Below are 16,211 nucleotides of genomic sequence, written 5' to 3'. Positions count from 1 at the left end.
CCCCCCCACTAATCACTACTACTGTATTTCCGCAGGTGCTACTGCCACGAGGGTGGACCTTGTGAGGTATGGGCGTCCTTCCATTTGCAGGGCGTGCTAGTGTCCAGGGGCTGCGGTTCTATGTCTGGGCCTACTGCGGTCACCCGGGATGGAGTGGTGACCACGCTCCAGGTGACGACGTCCCTCCTCACCTGGTGTACTCGCCTCACGTGGTAACAGTCTTGCCTACAGCCGCTGTGAAGTGCCATTCGCCGTACCAAGAGGGGGGCGCCGCCGCCGCTCGTGTTCCGCGCGCTGCCGCGACCACACTTCCGCTGCCCTAGAGCTCGCCCCTGGACCTGCCGCCGGTACCAGGATGTTGCTGGCTGCTGCTCCACTTCCTGTTTTTCCGGTGCTGCCTGCCGTACCTGCCGATTCTGGGCTGACTGTCCATGCAGTTGCTGCGCTGCTGTCCCCCTGCTTGCTGAGCTGGCGTCCCTGCCGTTGCTGCGCTGGTGTCCCTGCCGTTGCTGCGCTGGCTGTCTGCGTGCTGCGCCTGCTGTTTCCTACCGATGCCCTGTGCTGGCTGTGCCTGCTGTTCCTGAGATGCCCATACCTGCTGACGTTGTCCCTGTTCCGTGGTGGTACTAGCCCCAGACTTATGGTCTGTCCTGTACAGGTGCGTCCGTCCCCAGTGTGCTTCGTCTTACAGCATTCCCCGCTCCGCTGGATGCAGATCTTACGTCTGTCCTGAGGAAGGCTGACGAAGAAGAGGAGGAAGGTGTCGTCGTCGTCTTCATCTTCTTTCATCGTCGTCGGCTGCCGCCTCTTCCCCTTCGAACCTTCTAAGGCTTCACAGCCGATGAAGAAGAAGGTTGCCTCCTCCCTCCTAAGAAGTCTCCCTCGGGAACTTCTCGGGACCCGTCTCACCTCGGTGGGTACGGGAGGGTTCCTTCCGCTGGTCCCCTCCTGCTCCTTCAGGAGCGTGGCCCGTCTCTTCTTCCGCAAGGAAGAAGACTACGGGGGACCAGAGGGGTACCGGCTAACACCGGTACTTCCTCGCTGGTGTCAGTGGTTCTGCCACTGCATCATGGTCCGTCTCGGCCTCTCGTTCGTGGGAGGTACCGAGTGTACGGTCGCCTACCAGCGACCGTGCAGCCAGGAACCAGACCTCTGAGCCCGCTCAGCGTCAGGTTCACGGCACGGGGCGGAAGACTGGTGACAGCCGCTCACGCGACTCTCACCAGACCAGCTCTCGCTCTGCGCGGACCAGCTGGCTACCCGGGGACGTGACGGTCCACGACCGGCCACGGGCTGAGGCTGGGAAGAGGTCTCCCGTTCGCCGTGCCAGCCACGGCTGGAACCAGCGACGTGACGTGCGTGAGGACAAGCACCGGTCTCACTGTGACAGTGGAGCCTGCAGGTCGCCTGACCGTCGCTCTCACGAGAGCGATCGGGTACGGCAACCAGCACCAGCTCTTCTGACACTCGAGATCGCCGCTGTGCTCAGTCCAGCCGTTCTCCACAGCGAGACGGTTCGACCAGGCCTGCAGCTCGATCGCCACCGCGCGACGTCGCCTGCAGCCCTCCAAGCCTGCTGGTTCTGCCAGCGAGCGAGAAGGGAGCGTCAGGTCTGCCTCTACCCCGTACCTTCAACCTCATCGGGTTATTACCGGGAGGAGCGAGGTATTGAGGAGTGATCGTGAGGGGTGCGCCCCTCATGATCCCACACGACGCCCTACGTACCAGGCACGGTTCTTCAGGACCGGCCAGGACGTATGCGTCAAGGGATGGAGAAGACCGAGAGGGCTGTCGCTGTTCCCCTTCTTAGGAGGAAGGTTCTCGGAATATGCTCTTGTTCGAAGGGCTTAACGGTCCCCACTCTGCAAGATGCTGTGACTTCCGAGATCCAGAGGAACTTTGCCGAGGTTATGGCGCTGATTCGTCAGCACAACGACCTCGGGGAAGGATCGCCGCTCCCACCAGCAGCCACGTCTCGGCTCGAGTCGTTTTGGGGCCCGAGAGGGACCCAAATCGACGGTGGGTCCTGCCGCGATCGGAGCTTGCCGACTGTGTTGCCACCAGGTAGTCTCTGTCTCCGGACAAGAAGGCTCTCTCAGTTTCTGGCCGTCGAACAAGCTACTTCACCACCTCTACTGCGACAGAGGCGTTTCTACGTGTCTTCGAACACCGTATTTGAATACCCCTTCGGTCCTCCTGCGAGGTTTCGACCTCGACGAGGACTGGAATGTCGGAGGACGGTAATCGGCTCTCTCCTGTCAGTGTCGATCAGCCCCACTCGACGACGTTCACAGTGGCGGCAGACCCTTACCTACAGTATGAGTTCGTAACCCTCCTCGGGGCGGGAAAACGTTTTCTCCTGACGATACGTTTTCCCAGACTGAGAGGCCATCGCTGTAAGGCGATGGCTGCTCCTTTTCTTCTCCAACTGCTAGTTCCGCTAGGAAGGCGAGCCAGTATCCAATTCCTCCCCCATTCCCTCTCTCCTTACGGCTACGAGGGAAAGGGGAGGGATCCTACAGAGATTTCTCTGTAAGATCCCACGTTAGGGGCTGCGCTACCGGGGGACCTTCGGGTCCTACCTGACGTAAGCCCCGGTCGTGAGGAGGGATCCTGCCCCTTTCTCGATTTCTACGGGAATCGAGAGGACCACCAGCCGATATCGTTTGACGAATTCGGTGAGGGGTTTCGCAGAGTGCTTAGAATTCTACGGAATTTCTAGCGCACTCAGAGTGTTCGAGTGTTTTACGATCTCCAAACACTTAGGCGAGACCACGGTCCAAAGTGAGCGAGAATCCCCGATAATTGTTACACGATATCGGGAACCTCGCTTATGCTCGAATTCCTGTAATTTCTAGCATTTGGAAGAAGACTGCTGCTGAAGAAGAGTATCTCACAGTAGGCGATTAACCTGGAATAGAGAAGAACGGACGGGAACTTCCAGTTTGGCTTGAACTATCGTCTTCGGTATTCTGTTCACCATTGAAGCTTTCCTTTGGGAAAAGACTTCTCTTCACTCTCTTGACTAGAGAACGAAGGCGGTCGATCTCCAATCCTTATTCTCATTCCTCGAGAGGAAAAGAATTTAGGATGGAGGTCGTGGTACAGAACCTACAAATATACTACGTATATTACCCTCGCGACATGATTCTTTTAACAGTTGAATTGTCCGGGGGGGGGGTAGGCGCATACCGTAGTTAAACTCTACGGTTTTGTGACCGAGACGAATTGTATCTTAATTGAACTGCAACTCGGGGTTTGCCTGCAACCACCCAGCAGTTATCAGTTTCGATTTTAGATACTTGGTATTGTCACAACAACACCAAATCAGCTTTTGTATTTACCGAATCCGTTTCGGTTAAATATAATTGCTCGAGCGTATTCTTTATGCTCGATGGTTCTAGCCGAACGCATTCCTTTGTGGAATAATGGATTACCTGGCAACTCAGGATGACGAGTCACCGAGAGCTACTGCGTATTGAACTGCCTGATAGCAGCTCAGTATCAGCTAGGTCTCGGAGATGCACGGTTGGTACGTCTCTCTCTCCCCTGGTTTGATTGACTACCGAACCGTATCTCTACCCAACAATCATGGACTTAGGTCTCTGATTAACGGGGATTCTCGCAATAATGAAGGACCATCTACTGCTGTGACGCTCGATTTCATCGCCTTCGACATTGCGAGAATTTTCAACAGAGATATCTCTTGGACTCTCTCATCTTTCTGTTTACCGCACGGTAACAGAAGTCTGTACTAGTCTCCCGCTGCATCGCACCGTGATAATGCGAATGATTTTGCAGACATCTGAGTTTGTCTTCAAAATATCTCGTATTCGTAGGTGTGCAATTATTCATTGCTCGCCCCGAATTAACAGATATGTCAGAAGACATCGCCTACTCTCCGACCTGACAGCTCTACTTCCAAACGTTCAGCCCATGAGAAGCAGGTTTCTTCAGGCATATTTCCTGTCTTCATTACTGAAAAGCGCTCCGCTTTTATTGCAACTACGATCCTCACCGGACAGCAATGAATAGCGGTTAGCGTTCTCAGTCTTTGTAGCACAGGTTCAGAATCTTGAGAATCCTTCTCTCGGTTCAGCTGTGAAGACGTAGGTTGCTTTTTCTGTACACCTTCGTTTTCAACGACACATAGTGTTGTTTCTCCTTAGCTGAGAATCAACTATACTATGAGATATCTTGCCATCAGGGACCTCGGTCTCTAGAAGGCAATTGACTTTCGCCTGTTGGGCACATGCCTTAAGAGAATCATCACCTCGCCTTCTGGCATCGGTGACGAACAAATTATTTGTTTAGTCTCTTGGCATAACCCTTTTCAAGGCGAAGGTCACGTGACTTGCTCGGGTGCTTGGACAACTTGCCTCCTACCGAACGCAGTCACGGCAGCTGTCAGAGCGCCCAAGTCAGTTACGAACTACGCTGTGGACTTAGTACGGTTGTTCCATAACAGTCTTTTCTTCGTCCTAACGGCTTGTCACAGTACCCATACCATCGACACCCACCATTGAGTGTCGGTGTCCTATCCACTACCGAGAAGAACTTCACTGCATGGGGATAGGAGAATGCGAGACACTTCGCTGCAGACGAATAGACCAGTATGGGTACAGGACATCACCGAAGTCGAGAAGAGGGATAGGTCATACGACCATTGCCCTTCTTTTCCTCTGAGGTAATTGCATGACTTTTCCTGCGAAGTCAAGCATCCAGGGATGGGGATTCGTTGACGCTCGATTTTCGTACCGACTTCGTAGCGAAGACTCAGAACCCTTCGGTTCCTGACGATCGGTTAGAGTCCTTCACAATCCCCTCCCTAATGGACTTCACCGCCTTCGATGCGAAGGAGATGCTGCTTTGTCCTGTGAAAGCGCGACCGCGCTTTCTGAAGAAACTCGACATCCCAGGCTGAGTGTTGAAGATTCTTCGTCAGCACCAAGATGACCTAGAAGTACACTCCCTCGAGTTACACAAGAACTTCTCCGTGGCGCAGGTACTGAAGGCAGGGGTCTGGTACAACCAGACCATTGGCACCTCCTTCTACCTTTTGGATATTGCCCACAGGTCCTTGGATCGTTTTCCTTGGGACCCGTGGTGGCTGCTAAACACGTTGTGTAGCTAACCCAGACCCTAGCAGGCTGAACAGCATCGAGTCCTGGTATGACTGTAAGAATAGATAAGTGAATGAGAAAGTGACTGGCTTCTCTTCCTATCTTTTTCTCCCCCTCTACCTGTGGTAGAGGGATCGGTCATCACCTTGCTGGATAAGGACGAGATGCCGGTGAGCTACTCGACAGAGCCCCATCCTATCCCTTTCACTAGGGATGGGAGCGAATATCCACCACTTCCTCCTACAAGGGGGGGGAAGTGGATGCCAACAAGAGACAAACCATAACTTTATGTTGCCTCTTGCAAATAGGAACTTGTTTCTTGTTTGCTGGTACGAAGAGATACGCTTGCCTCTCTCTTAGTACTTGGTCCAGAGGTCTGACCATTGATACCTGCGGTGCACACCCCGATCAATCGGACAGAGGCTTGGATCCCTCCCTTCGCTCTTACGACCAGGGAGGCATTCCAAGGTTGGGCGAACACCAGTCTGTTCACAAAAGACTCAGATTCCTCCCACCAAGAAGTGAGTCTTCCTATTGTAAAAGGACCGAAGTTTGTATGCGTGTCGGAACAAATGACAATTTGTCCAAAATTGCATTTTTCCTAACTATACAAACCTGAGGTCCTTTTACACATAGTCCCACCCTCATGCCACCCTCACTCTGCAGTTTTTTGCTTGGGCCAAAAGCAAAAGTGATTTGTTTACCTCCCAGCCGCGCGCGAGCGCCTGTCGGACAAGCAGTTAACTACCGAACCCCACCCCTTGTCGAAAGCTTACGACCTATCCAGCTGCGCTAGTACCTTCCTATTGTAAAAGGACCGCAGGTTTGTATAGTTAGGAAAAATGCAATTTTGGACAAATTGTCATATTACCACTCAATCTCCCAAAGAAAATATAATGAAATTAAGTAGTTATAAATAGGCCTAAGCTTTCACATGAGCAGATTTTGCTCCTCTCTCTCTCTCTTTCTCCACTTTTAAAACACATTTGAAAAAATATTGTCACTCAATCTCTCAAAGTAAATATAATGAATTAAGTATCTCTATAGAGAGGCCTATGCTTGCGCTCTCTCTCTCTCTCTCTTCCAAGTTTCTTTCCCCATCTCTCTCTCTCTCTCTCCACTTTTGAAACATTTGAAAAAATATTATCACTTAACCTCTCAACCTCTCAAAGCAAATATAATGAATTAAGTATCTCTATCGATAGGCCTATGCTTGCGCGCTCTCTCTCTATTGTCATAATATTTCAGTCTTTACTGTATTGTTCCTCACAATTTCCACAAGTACTGCCCAAATTTTAAAACCCTTTCTCTCATTGTTTAAGATCCGCCTTTAATTACATATGAATTTTACGTCAGTTTAGTGTCAAACATTACTTATAAATAAGCTTTCACAGGAGGTTTAAAAAGGATGATCGATATTCTACCCTGAAATGACAATTTGTCGAAAATTGCATTTTTCCTAACTATACAAACCTGAGGTCCTTTAACAATAGGAAGTAGCTAGCGGCAGCTGGAACGGTCGTAAGCTTCGAACAAGGGAAGAACGGTAGTTAACTGCTTGTCCGATAGTCGCGCGGCTAAACAAATCACTTTTGCTTTTGGCCCATGCAAAATACGCAGAGTGAGGGGTGGCATGAGGGACTATATGTAAAGGACCTCAGGTTGTAATGTTAGGAAAAATGCAATTTTCGACAAATTGTCATTTGTTCCGATACGTAATACAAACCATCGGTCCTTTAACAATAGGAAGACTCACTTCTTGGTGGGAGGAATCTGAGTCTTTTGATGAACAGACTGGTGTTCGTCCATCCCTGGAATGCCTCCCTGGTCGTAAGAGCGAGGGAGGGATCCAAGCCTCTGTCCGATTGATCGGGTGTGCACCGCAGGATCAATGGTCAGACCTCTGGGCCGAGTACTAAGAGAGAGGCAAGCGTATCTCTTCGTACCAGCAAGCAAGAACTTGTTCCTGTTTGCAAGAGGCAACATAAAGTATGGGTTGTCTCAAGCTGGCATCCACTTCCTCCCCCTTGTTGGAGGAAGTGGTGGATATACGCTCCTATCCCTAGTGAAAGGGATGGAGATGGGGCTCTGTTGAGTACTCACCTGCATCTTGTCCTAATCCAGCAGGGTGACGACCGTGTCCCTCTAACCACAGGTAGAGGAAGAAAAAGATGGGAAGAGGAGGCCAGTCACACTCTCATTCACTCATCCATTCTTACGGTCACACCAGGACTCGATGCTGTTTCAGCCTGCGAGGGTCTGGGTTCGCTACACAACGTGTGAGCAGCCACCACGGGTCCCAAGGAAAAAGATCCAAGGACCTGTGGGCAATATCCCGAAGGTAGAAGGAAGGGCATGTGGTCTGGTTGGACCAGACCCCTGCCTTCAGTACCTGCGCCACGGAGAAGTTCTTGCGGACAGGCAGCATCTCCTTCGCATCGAAGGCGTGAAGTCCATTAGGGAGGGGATTGTGAACGACTCGAACCAATCGTCAGGGACCGAAGGGTTCTGAGTCTTCGCTACGAAGTTCGGTACGAAATCGAGCGTCACGGATCCCCATCCCCTGGATGCTTGACTTCGCAGGAGAAGTCATGCAGTTCCTCAGAGGAAAAGAAGGAAATAGTCGCATGACCTATTCCTCTCTCTACTTCGTGATGTCCATACCCATACTGGTCTGTCCGTTTGCCACGAAGTCTCTCGCATCCTCCTATCCCCATGCAGCGAAGTTCTCGGTAGTGGATAGGACACCGACACTCCATGGTGTGTGCAATGGTATGGGTACTGTGACAAGCTATTAAAACGAAGTAATGATTGCTGTGTAACAACCGAACTAAGTCAACAGCGTAGTTCGTAACTGACTCGGTAGCTCTGACAGCTGCCGACTGACTGCGTTCGTAGGAGGCAAGTTGTCAAAGCATCCGAGTAAGGTCCAGTGACCTTCGCCTTAAAAGGGTTATGCCGAGAGACCAAACAAATAATGTATTTGTTTGTCACCAATGCCGGACAGCGAGGTGATGATTCTCTTAAGGCATGTGAACAACAGGCGAAAGTCAATTACCTTCTAGAGACCGAGGGTCCCTGAAGGCAAAACATCTCATGGTTGTTGAATCTCAGCTAAGGAGAACAACACTAGTTTACCGTTGAAGATGAAGGTAGTATTGAATGCAATCCTACGTCTTCACAGACGAATCGAGAGAAGGATTTCTCAAGATTCATAACCTGTGCTTACAAATGACTGAAAACGCTAACCGCTATTTCATTGCTGTCCGGTGTGAGAAGTCGTAGTTGCAATGAAAGCGGGTGGGCGTTCTTCAGTAATGAAAACACAGGGGAAAACCGCCTGAAGAACTGCTTCTCATGGGCTGAACATTTGGAAGTAGAGCTGTCAGGTCGGAGAGTAGCGATGTCTTCTGACACAATCTCGTAATTCGTTTAGTTGAACAATGAACAACTTGTACACCTACGAAATACGAGATAGTTTTGAAGACAAACTCAGATGTCTGCAAAATCATTCGCTTATCGCAGTGCGATGCAGCGGGAGACGTTGTACAGACTTCTGTTACCGTGCGGTAAACAGAAAGATGAAAGAGTCCAAGAGATATCTCTATTGAAAATTCTCGCAATGCGAAGGCGATGGAATCTAGCGTCACAGCAGTAGATGGTCCTTCATTATTGCGAGAATCCCCATTAATCAGAGACCTAAGTCCATGATTGTTGGGCAGAGATACGTTCGGTAGTCAATCAAACCAGGGGAGAGAGAGACATAACTGACCGTGCTCTCGAGGCCCAGCTGATACTGAGCTGCTGTCAGGCAGTTCAATACGCAGTAGTTGAGCCTGAGCTCTCGCCGACTCGTCATCCTGAGTTGCCATGTAATCCATTATTCCATGAAGGAATGCGTTCGGCTAGAACTACCGAGCATAAAAGATATGCTCGAGCAATTATATTTAGGCGAAACGAATTTCGGTTAAATATAAAAGTTGAAATGGTGTTGTCGTGACAAAACCATAAGTATATAAAATTGAAACTGAAAACTCCTGGAGTGGTTGCAGGCAACCCCGAGTTGCAGTTCAATTAGAATACTTCTCTTCTAAGTCGCAATCCGTAGATAAAACTAGGATATGCGCCTACCCTCGGACAATTCAACTGCTTAGTAGAATCATGTCGCGAGGTTAATATGTTCAGTATATTTGTAGGATTCTGAACAACGATCTCCATCCTAAATTCTTTCCTTCAAGAAAACAAATAAGGATTGAGATCGACCACCTTCGATCTCTATCAAAGAGTGAAGGAGAAGTCTTCCTCGAAGGAAAGCTTCAATGGTGAAACAGAATACTACGACGATAGTTCAAGCCAAACTGGATAATTCCCGTCCGATCTTCTCTATTCCATTGGTTGGTCGCCTACTGTAAGATAGTTTACTTTTCAGCAGCAGTCTTCTCCCAATGCTAGAAATTCCAGGAATTCGAGCATAGGCGAGGTTCCCGATTATCATGTAAACATCGGGGATTCTCGTCTCGCTCACTTTAGACCGTGGTCTCGCCTAAGTGTTTGGAGATCGTAAAAAACTCGAACACTCTGAATGCGCTAGAAATTCCTTAGAATTCTAAGCAGTCTGCGAAACCCCCACCCACCGAATTCGTCAAACGATATCGGCTGGTGGTCCTCTCGATTCCCGTAGAAATCGAGAATGGGGCAGGATCCCTCCTCAACGACCGGGGCTTACGTCAGGTAGGACCGAAGGTCCCCCCGGTAGCGCAGTGCCCGAACGTGGGATCCTACAGAGAAATCTCTGTAGGATCCCTCCCTTTCCCCTCGTAGCCGTAAGGAGAGAGGGAATGGGGGAGGAATGGAGGATACTCGCTCGCCTTCCCAGTGGAACTAGCAGTTGGAGAAGAATAGGAGCAGCCATCGCCTTGCGGCGATGGTCTCTCAGAGTCTGGGAAAACGTATCGTCAGGAGAAAACGTTTTCCCCCGCGGAGGGTTACGAACTCTCAACTGTAGGTAAGGGTCTGCCGCCCACTGTGAACGTCGTCTGGGTGGTTGGGGCTGATCGACACCTGACGGGGAGAGCCGATACCGTCCTCCGACTCATTCCAGTCCTCGTCGAGGTCGAAACCTCTCAGGAGGACCGAAGGAGTATTTAAATACTGTGTCCGAAGACACGTAGAAACGCCGCTGTCGCAGTAGAGGAGGTGGAAATAGCTTGATCGACCGGCTAGAACTGAGCGAGCCTTCTTGTCCGGAGACGAGAGACTGCTGGTTCGAGACAGAATCGGCAAGCTCCGATCGCGGCAGACCCACCGTCGGTTTGGGTTCCCTCTCGGGCCCCAAAACGACTCGAGCAGAGACGTGGGCTCTGCTGGTGGGAGCGGCAATCCTTCCGCAAGGTCATTATGCTGACGAATCAGCTTAATGACTTCTGTAATTTCCTCTGTATCTCGGGTGAGTAACCGCGTCTTGCGGAGTAGGACCCGTCCAGTCCTTCCAACAAGAACAGATCCCGAGATACTCCTCCTTCCGAAGGAGGAAAAGCGGCGACCCCCTGACGGTCGCCTCCAGCTACTTGCACGTATAGTCCTGGTCGGTCCTAGACCGTGCCTGGTCCATACGGCGTCATAGCGGATCGCGAGCGGCGCACCACTCTCGTGCGATCACTCATAGGTACACTTAATCGCTCCCTCCCGGTGTAAGCCCGAGGAGGTTTGAAGGTACATGGATAGGCAGACCTGACGCCCCCCCCTAAAGCTCGCTGGCAGGACCAGCGTGCTTGGAGGGCTGCTGCTGATCGATCAACCCTGCGGCGGTGGCGATCGAGCAGCAGCCTAGCCTTGCCGCTCGGCCTGGGGCGAGAGGCCTCGGCTGAGAAACGTCGACGCTGATCTCTAGCGTCAGGCGAGCTGTTGCTGGTTACCATCTTCGCCCGGTCCCGATGGGAGCGGCGTCAGGTGACCTGCTAGGTTCGCTGTCGCGGTGAGACCGGCGAGCGTCCTCTCGGCGCGTCGAGCCGGGTACCGACGGCCGCGGGGACCCCTTCCTCGCCTCAACTCGTGGCTGGTCAGCGACCGTCACGTCAACCCGAGCAGCCAGCTGGTCGCTGCGAGAGCGTCCACTGGCCTGACGAGAGTCGCTACTGCCCACGACTCTGCGCCAGTCTTCTGCTCCGCGCTTCGGTCTTGACGGCGAGCGAGCTCGGGCGTCAGACTTTGGCTGGACGGTCTCCCGCGGGAGACCGTCCACTCGGTACTTCTCGCTAACGAGAAGCCGAGGCGGATCCTGGTTTAGCGGCAGAAACCGCTAGAACCAGGCGAGGAAGTGCCAGCCGAAGCTGGTACTCCTCTGGTCCCCGTCTTCTTCTCCTTGGTAGAAGAAAAGACGGGCCCTGTTCCCGCGAGCAGGAGGACCAGCAGAAGAGCTCCCCGAATCGCCGGAGCGAGACGGGCCCTTAGAAGGTCCCGAAGGAGCCTTCTTAGGGGGGTGGGGGAAAACCCGGGTTACCAGCTGGTCGCTGCAAGAGCGGCCGCTGGCCTGGCAAGAGTCACCTGAGCGTCTCTCACCAGCCTTCTGCTCCGTGCCGCTGCGTCTTGGCGCCGAGCGAACTCTGGCGCCGAAACTTGGCTGCACGGTCTCCCGCGGGAGGAAGAAACGTACACTCGGGATCTCTCGCGAACGAGGAGGACCGAGCCGGAACCTGGCGTAGCGGCATCGCCGCTAGCACCAGGCAGAGGAAGTACCAGAGCTAACCGATACTCCTCTGGTCCCCGTCTTATCTCTTCCTTGCGGGAAGGGGAGACGGCCCCGCTCCCGAAGGAGCAGGAGGACCAGCCAGAAGGACCCCCCTCCCGTCCCACCGAGGTGGGACGGGCCCTTAGAAGTTCCCGAAAGAGACTTCTTAGGGGGGAGGCAGCCTTCTTCTTCTTCGGCTTATGGGCCTTAGAAGTCGAAGGGGAAGAGGCGGCAGCAGCAGACGATGAAGACGAAGATGACAGCTTCCTCTTCTCCTCTTCCTCGTCAGCTCACGCAGGACAGTCGTCAGTCCTCCATCCAGGCCGGAGCCGGGGCTATTGCCGAAGCAACACGGCCCGACTGCACCTGTCCGGAAGGACCTGGGACTGGGGAAGACAAACCACCGTAGGGCAGGACCCCAGCATGGCCGGCAACAGGAACGCCAGGAGCAACAGGAACAGCAACCAGCTCAGGAGCGGCAGGAACAGCGGCAGCGGTAGACCCAGAAGGACAGCCAAGCCAACAGCGGGAATCACATCAGCGGCAGGTACGGCAGGCCCAGCGATCGCCTCGTAGAATCATTCGTCAGCCAGCGGAACCTGGTCCTGGCGCCCGGTCCCGGGGCGAGTTGCTGGAACAGCGGAAGTCTGGGGCAGGCAACACGAAAGAAAACAGGCGGCGGCGGCAACCCCACCTCGGTACGGCTGCGGCCCTAGTAAGCGGCAGACGGCGTCATCGACACAGCATGGGGAGTGTAGCGCAAGGAGGGGGGGGTGGGAGCAGCAATAAGGGCGGACCGTGGTGGTAGTGGAGACCGCCCCAGACCTCGCTAGACGCTGCAGCAGCCCGTGGATGCTAGGCACGCCCTGCCTCCGCGGTGGTCCATACCTGTCCAAGGTCGTCTCCCACGGATGTAGCACCTGCGGTAACATAGATAGATTAGTAAGAGGGGTTCCCTCACGCACGGGGGGAGACATGCCCCACCCCGAACGCAAGGAAGACCCCAAATACAAAATACAACGAAGAAGCTGAGCGGGGGGCAGGAAGGAAGACGAAGAATCGGATACCAAGGGAGTCGCGGGAGAGCTTTCCGACGACTTCCTGGCAGACCTTCGCTTCCCCTACCCCCGCACAGCAGTGAAAAGTAATATGAAAATTAAACAGAATACTGCCCTTGCGATTCACTTCATAGAACTTAAAGGGGAAAAGATCAATTCCCGGGTAAGAACGGAAACTTGATCCAATAATATGATGCTATCATAAAATTATATATGAAAAATGAACAGAATACTGCACTTGCGATTTCATTTCACATAAAAAAAATCGTAAGGATCAATTCCCGGGTAAGAACGAAAATTGATCCAAATTAAATTTCATGCAAATAAATAAATGAAAATGAAAAGAATATTGCAATTGCGAATCCACTTTCATTGCATTCTATTATACAAAATTAAAAGGCTCGTGCCGAGCGCAAACACACTCTCGGTAACGAACGCACAGGGCAAACATATAATGAAAAGAGTACTTACATTTTTCAATTACACACTTTCGCCCACAATACATGACTCGGTGCGAGCGCGCCCGCCCTCGGCACCGAGGCATAATTCAAGGGTTCAATTCATGAAAAGAGAGGAAATCGCCGCATCTACGGCGATAACTCCATGTTGGTTCATAATTAAGTAATGAAAATGAAAACAGTGTACTTACAGTTTCATTTTCAAGTCAAACAAACCATTAGTAGAAAACACAATATAAACAAAGCATACGACGATGAAGCGGGCAGAGAGCGATGACGAACACGTCCTTCACACCCGCGGCCGAAAGCAAAAGTGATTTGTTTACCTCCCAGTCGCGCGGCGCGCGACTGTCGGACAAGCAGTTAACTACCGTTCTCCCCTTGTTCGAAGCTTACGACCGTTCCAGCTGCCGCTAGCTACTTCCTATTGTTAAAGGACCGATGGTTTGTATTACGTATCGGAACAACTGACGTTACCAAACCAACATTAACGAATAATATAGAGCCTGTTTCTACATTCAAGTATAAATGATTATAGGACCTCAACAGAATCTTTATTGTGTAAAGTTGATGGAAATCTAAAAAGCAACAAACGCTATAATTTTGAAACTCCGCCCCCTTTCAAGAGTTGCCAGGTGTGGCATTATTGAACAATAGCTATATGTCCGAAGATTTAAAAAAACTATCTTAAGTTTCCTTGCCGAGTGTACATAATTTCTAGGGCCTCATATATTTCTTTCAGTGATAAAATCAGTGAAACCTGTTTTAAGTCATTAGCTCTTCCTTTACTAGAATACAGTTCTCAGGTGTGGATGTTTGCTTCAGCCAGAGATGTATCTCCTTTAGATCGAGTAGTTCGTTGCAGTAGGTTTCTGTTTCCTAATACGTAGTAGCAGTTATTAATTGGACCATCGACGGATGGTTTCTAGCTTGTCACTTTTTCATAAGTAGTATTTCAACAGAGATCTCTCTCATTCACAATTGATCCCTGATCTTCTTTACCTGCCGAGAGCAAAGAGATTCACCAAGTAGCAGCACCAACATGCAATAAATATGCCTGTCGATCCCAGAGGTCCTTTATTCCTCACACCATTGAACTGTGCGCCTCAGTGGCGTGGTCAGTATGGTGTTGGCGTGCCACCTCAGTGGCCGCGAGTTAGATTCTCGGGCATTCCATAGAGGGGTGAGAGATGTGTTTTTCTGGTGATAGAAGTTCACTCTCAACGTGGTTCGGAAGTCACGTAAAGCCATTGGTCCCGTTGCTGAATAACCACTGGTTCCATGCAACGTAAAAACACCATACAAACAAACAAAACCATTGGATTGTGGAACAGCCTCCCAGAGGATGTTGTGCACTTAGAACTTCAGAAGTTAGGTGAAGATACAATGCATTACTGCAAGTACTATGCTCCTTGCATTTAAGTACATTTTATCTATTAATTTTTTAAAATATTTTTTAAGTTAGATCTCTTCTTTTTATAAATTTTGTTCTATCTCCTCTTTACTTCTTCCTAATAAACACCATATTCTTAGCAAGCTTTAATTTTGAGTCAAGTGGCCCCTGTGGGCTTGTCCCATAGGAATTGGTTTCAACTTCTGAATAATACTATAATAATAATGTTAGGAAAAAATACAAATTACTTGAACAATTTTACTAATCTATTTCCTTGAAAGATTGGTAAGCTGAAAGCATTACCTTAAAAGATTGGTAAGCTGAAAGCATTTCAGTGTACTGTCATAAACTTTGTCAAGTTAGTAGTTTTAAGGTGAGGAAAAAAAATTTGTACTCTGCATCAAATTTTAAATATAAATACACATGTATACAGTACTATACTGTATTTATTCATAACAATATACAAGACAAATTAGTAAAATACAGTAGTCTAAATACTTAACACCGGCAATGACTGAATTATACTGGGTATCACATGTGACAGACATTACTTAGGTTGAGGATATTTTTTTAACAAATGATTCAAGTGTTTATGGGATAAATTCTTTTCATAAGGGGTTAATTCACTTGTTCTATCTTGTAGTTTCTTCAGTCTTTGTGAATTCTGGAAAGAGGAAAAAAGAAGAAAATGAGGGACAGATTACTATGGGTACCATATATTATTGAAGCAACATCAATATTCCTTGATTTTACATAATAAGGGTTGTATCCACTTCAGTGGGGCTTGGCTATATATATATAGTTACTGTTGATGGTCCTTCTACAGTATTGGTAAATGCGCACGTGCAAACTACTTAACATTTCATATACATAGGGTCTATTCAATAGCAACATCTACTGAATATGATGGCAGTATGTAAAGCTAAAGCTACACTCCAATGACAGTTAGTCAGTCAATACTATCCATATCTATCATATTTTACATCAGGTACTGGAGAAGAAAATGGCCTGAAAGTAAATGCAAAGCAATGCCATGTTTCATAGGTACAAACCTTTTTTGTTCCTACATGAATGCAAACTATTGCTTGTTATATCGGTGTCTTCCAGTAAGATCTTGACACCTGTCCAATTTTTCCAAAAAGGAAGTAAACCAGGTGGAGATGGGGTGTCCCTCACTCACTGACCTTGGCATTCCCTTTCCTTTTGGCCTCGGAGGAATAAAGATGTGCTGCATTCTTCTGTCTGACTGCCAGTTGAAAGCTTGGAGTGGGTGAGTATTTTGCCCATTGCCTTTATTCTGTTTGTCAATTAATGAATAAAAAAACCCATGAACAATGACATTGCAAGGGTCATGGCTGCCTCTGTGGGTCAATGTCCCCTATAAAGGCAGATCCTCATTCTGTGCTTATGCAAGGGAAAGTCCTGCTATAGATGTGGAAAAGGATAATAATA

General features: G+C 49.9%; 1 protein-coding gene across 1 annotated transcript in view; it reads right to left on the bottom strand.

The window, feature by feature from the left end:
• Positions 1-15,146: 15,146 nt before the first annotated feature.
• LOC135197821 (small ribosomal subunit protein mS37-like) overlaps positions 15,147-16,211 on the bottom strand; it is a 74,802-nt gene continuing 73,737 nt past the window's right edge. Inside the window, exon 4 of the mRNA XM_064224961.1 lies at positions 15,147-15,423. Coding sequence (XP_064081031.1) covers positions 15,307-15,423 — 117 coding nt within the window. The 3' untranslated portion in view covers positions 15,147-15,306. The remainder of the gene's footprint in view (positions 15,424-16,211) is intronic.

This window comes from Macrobrachium nipponense, chromosome 21, assembly GCF_015104395.2.
Source record: "Macrobrachium nipponense isolate FS-2020 chromosome 21, ASM1510439v2, whole genome shotgun sequence".
Classification (NCBI taxonomy): Eukaryota; Metazoa; Arthropoda; class Malacostraca; order Decapoda; family Palaemonidae; genus Macrobrachium; species Macrobrachium nipponense.
The sequence above is the reverse complement of the archived record's forward strand: the minus strand, read 5'-3'. Positions and strand labels throughout refer to the sequence as shown.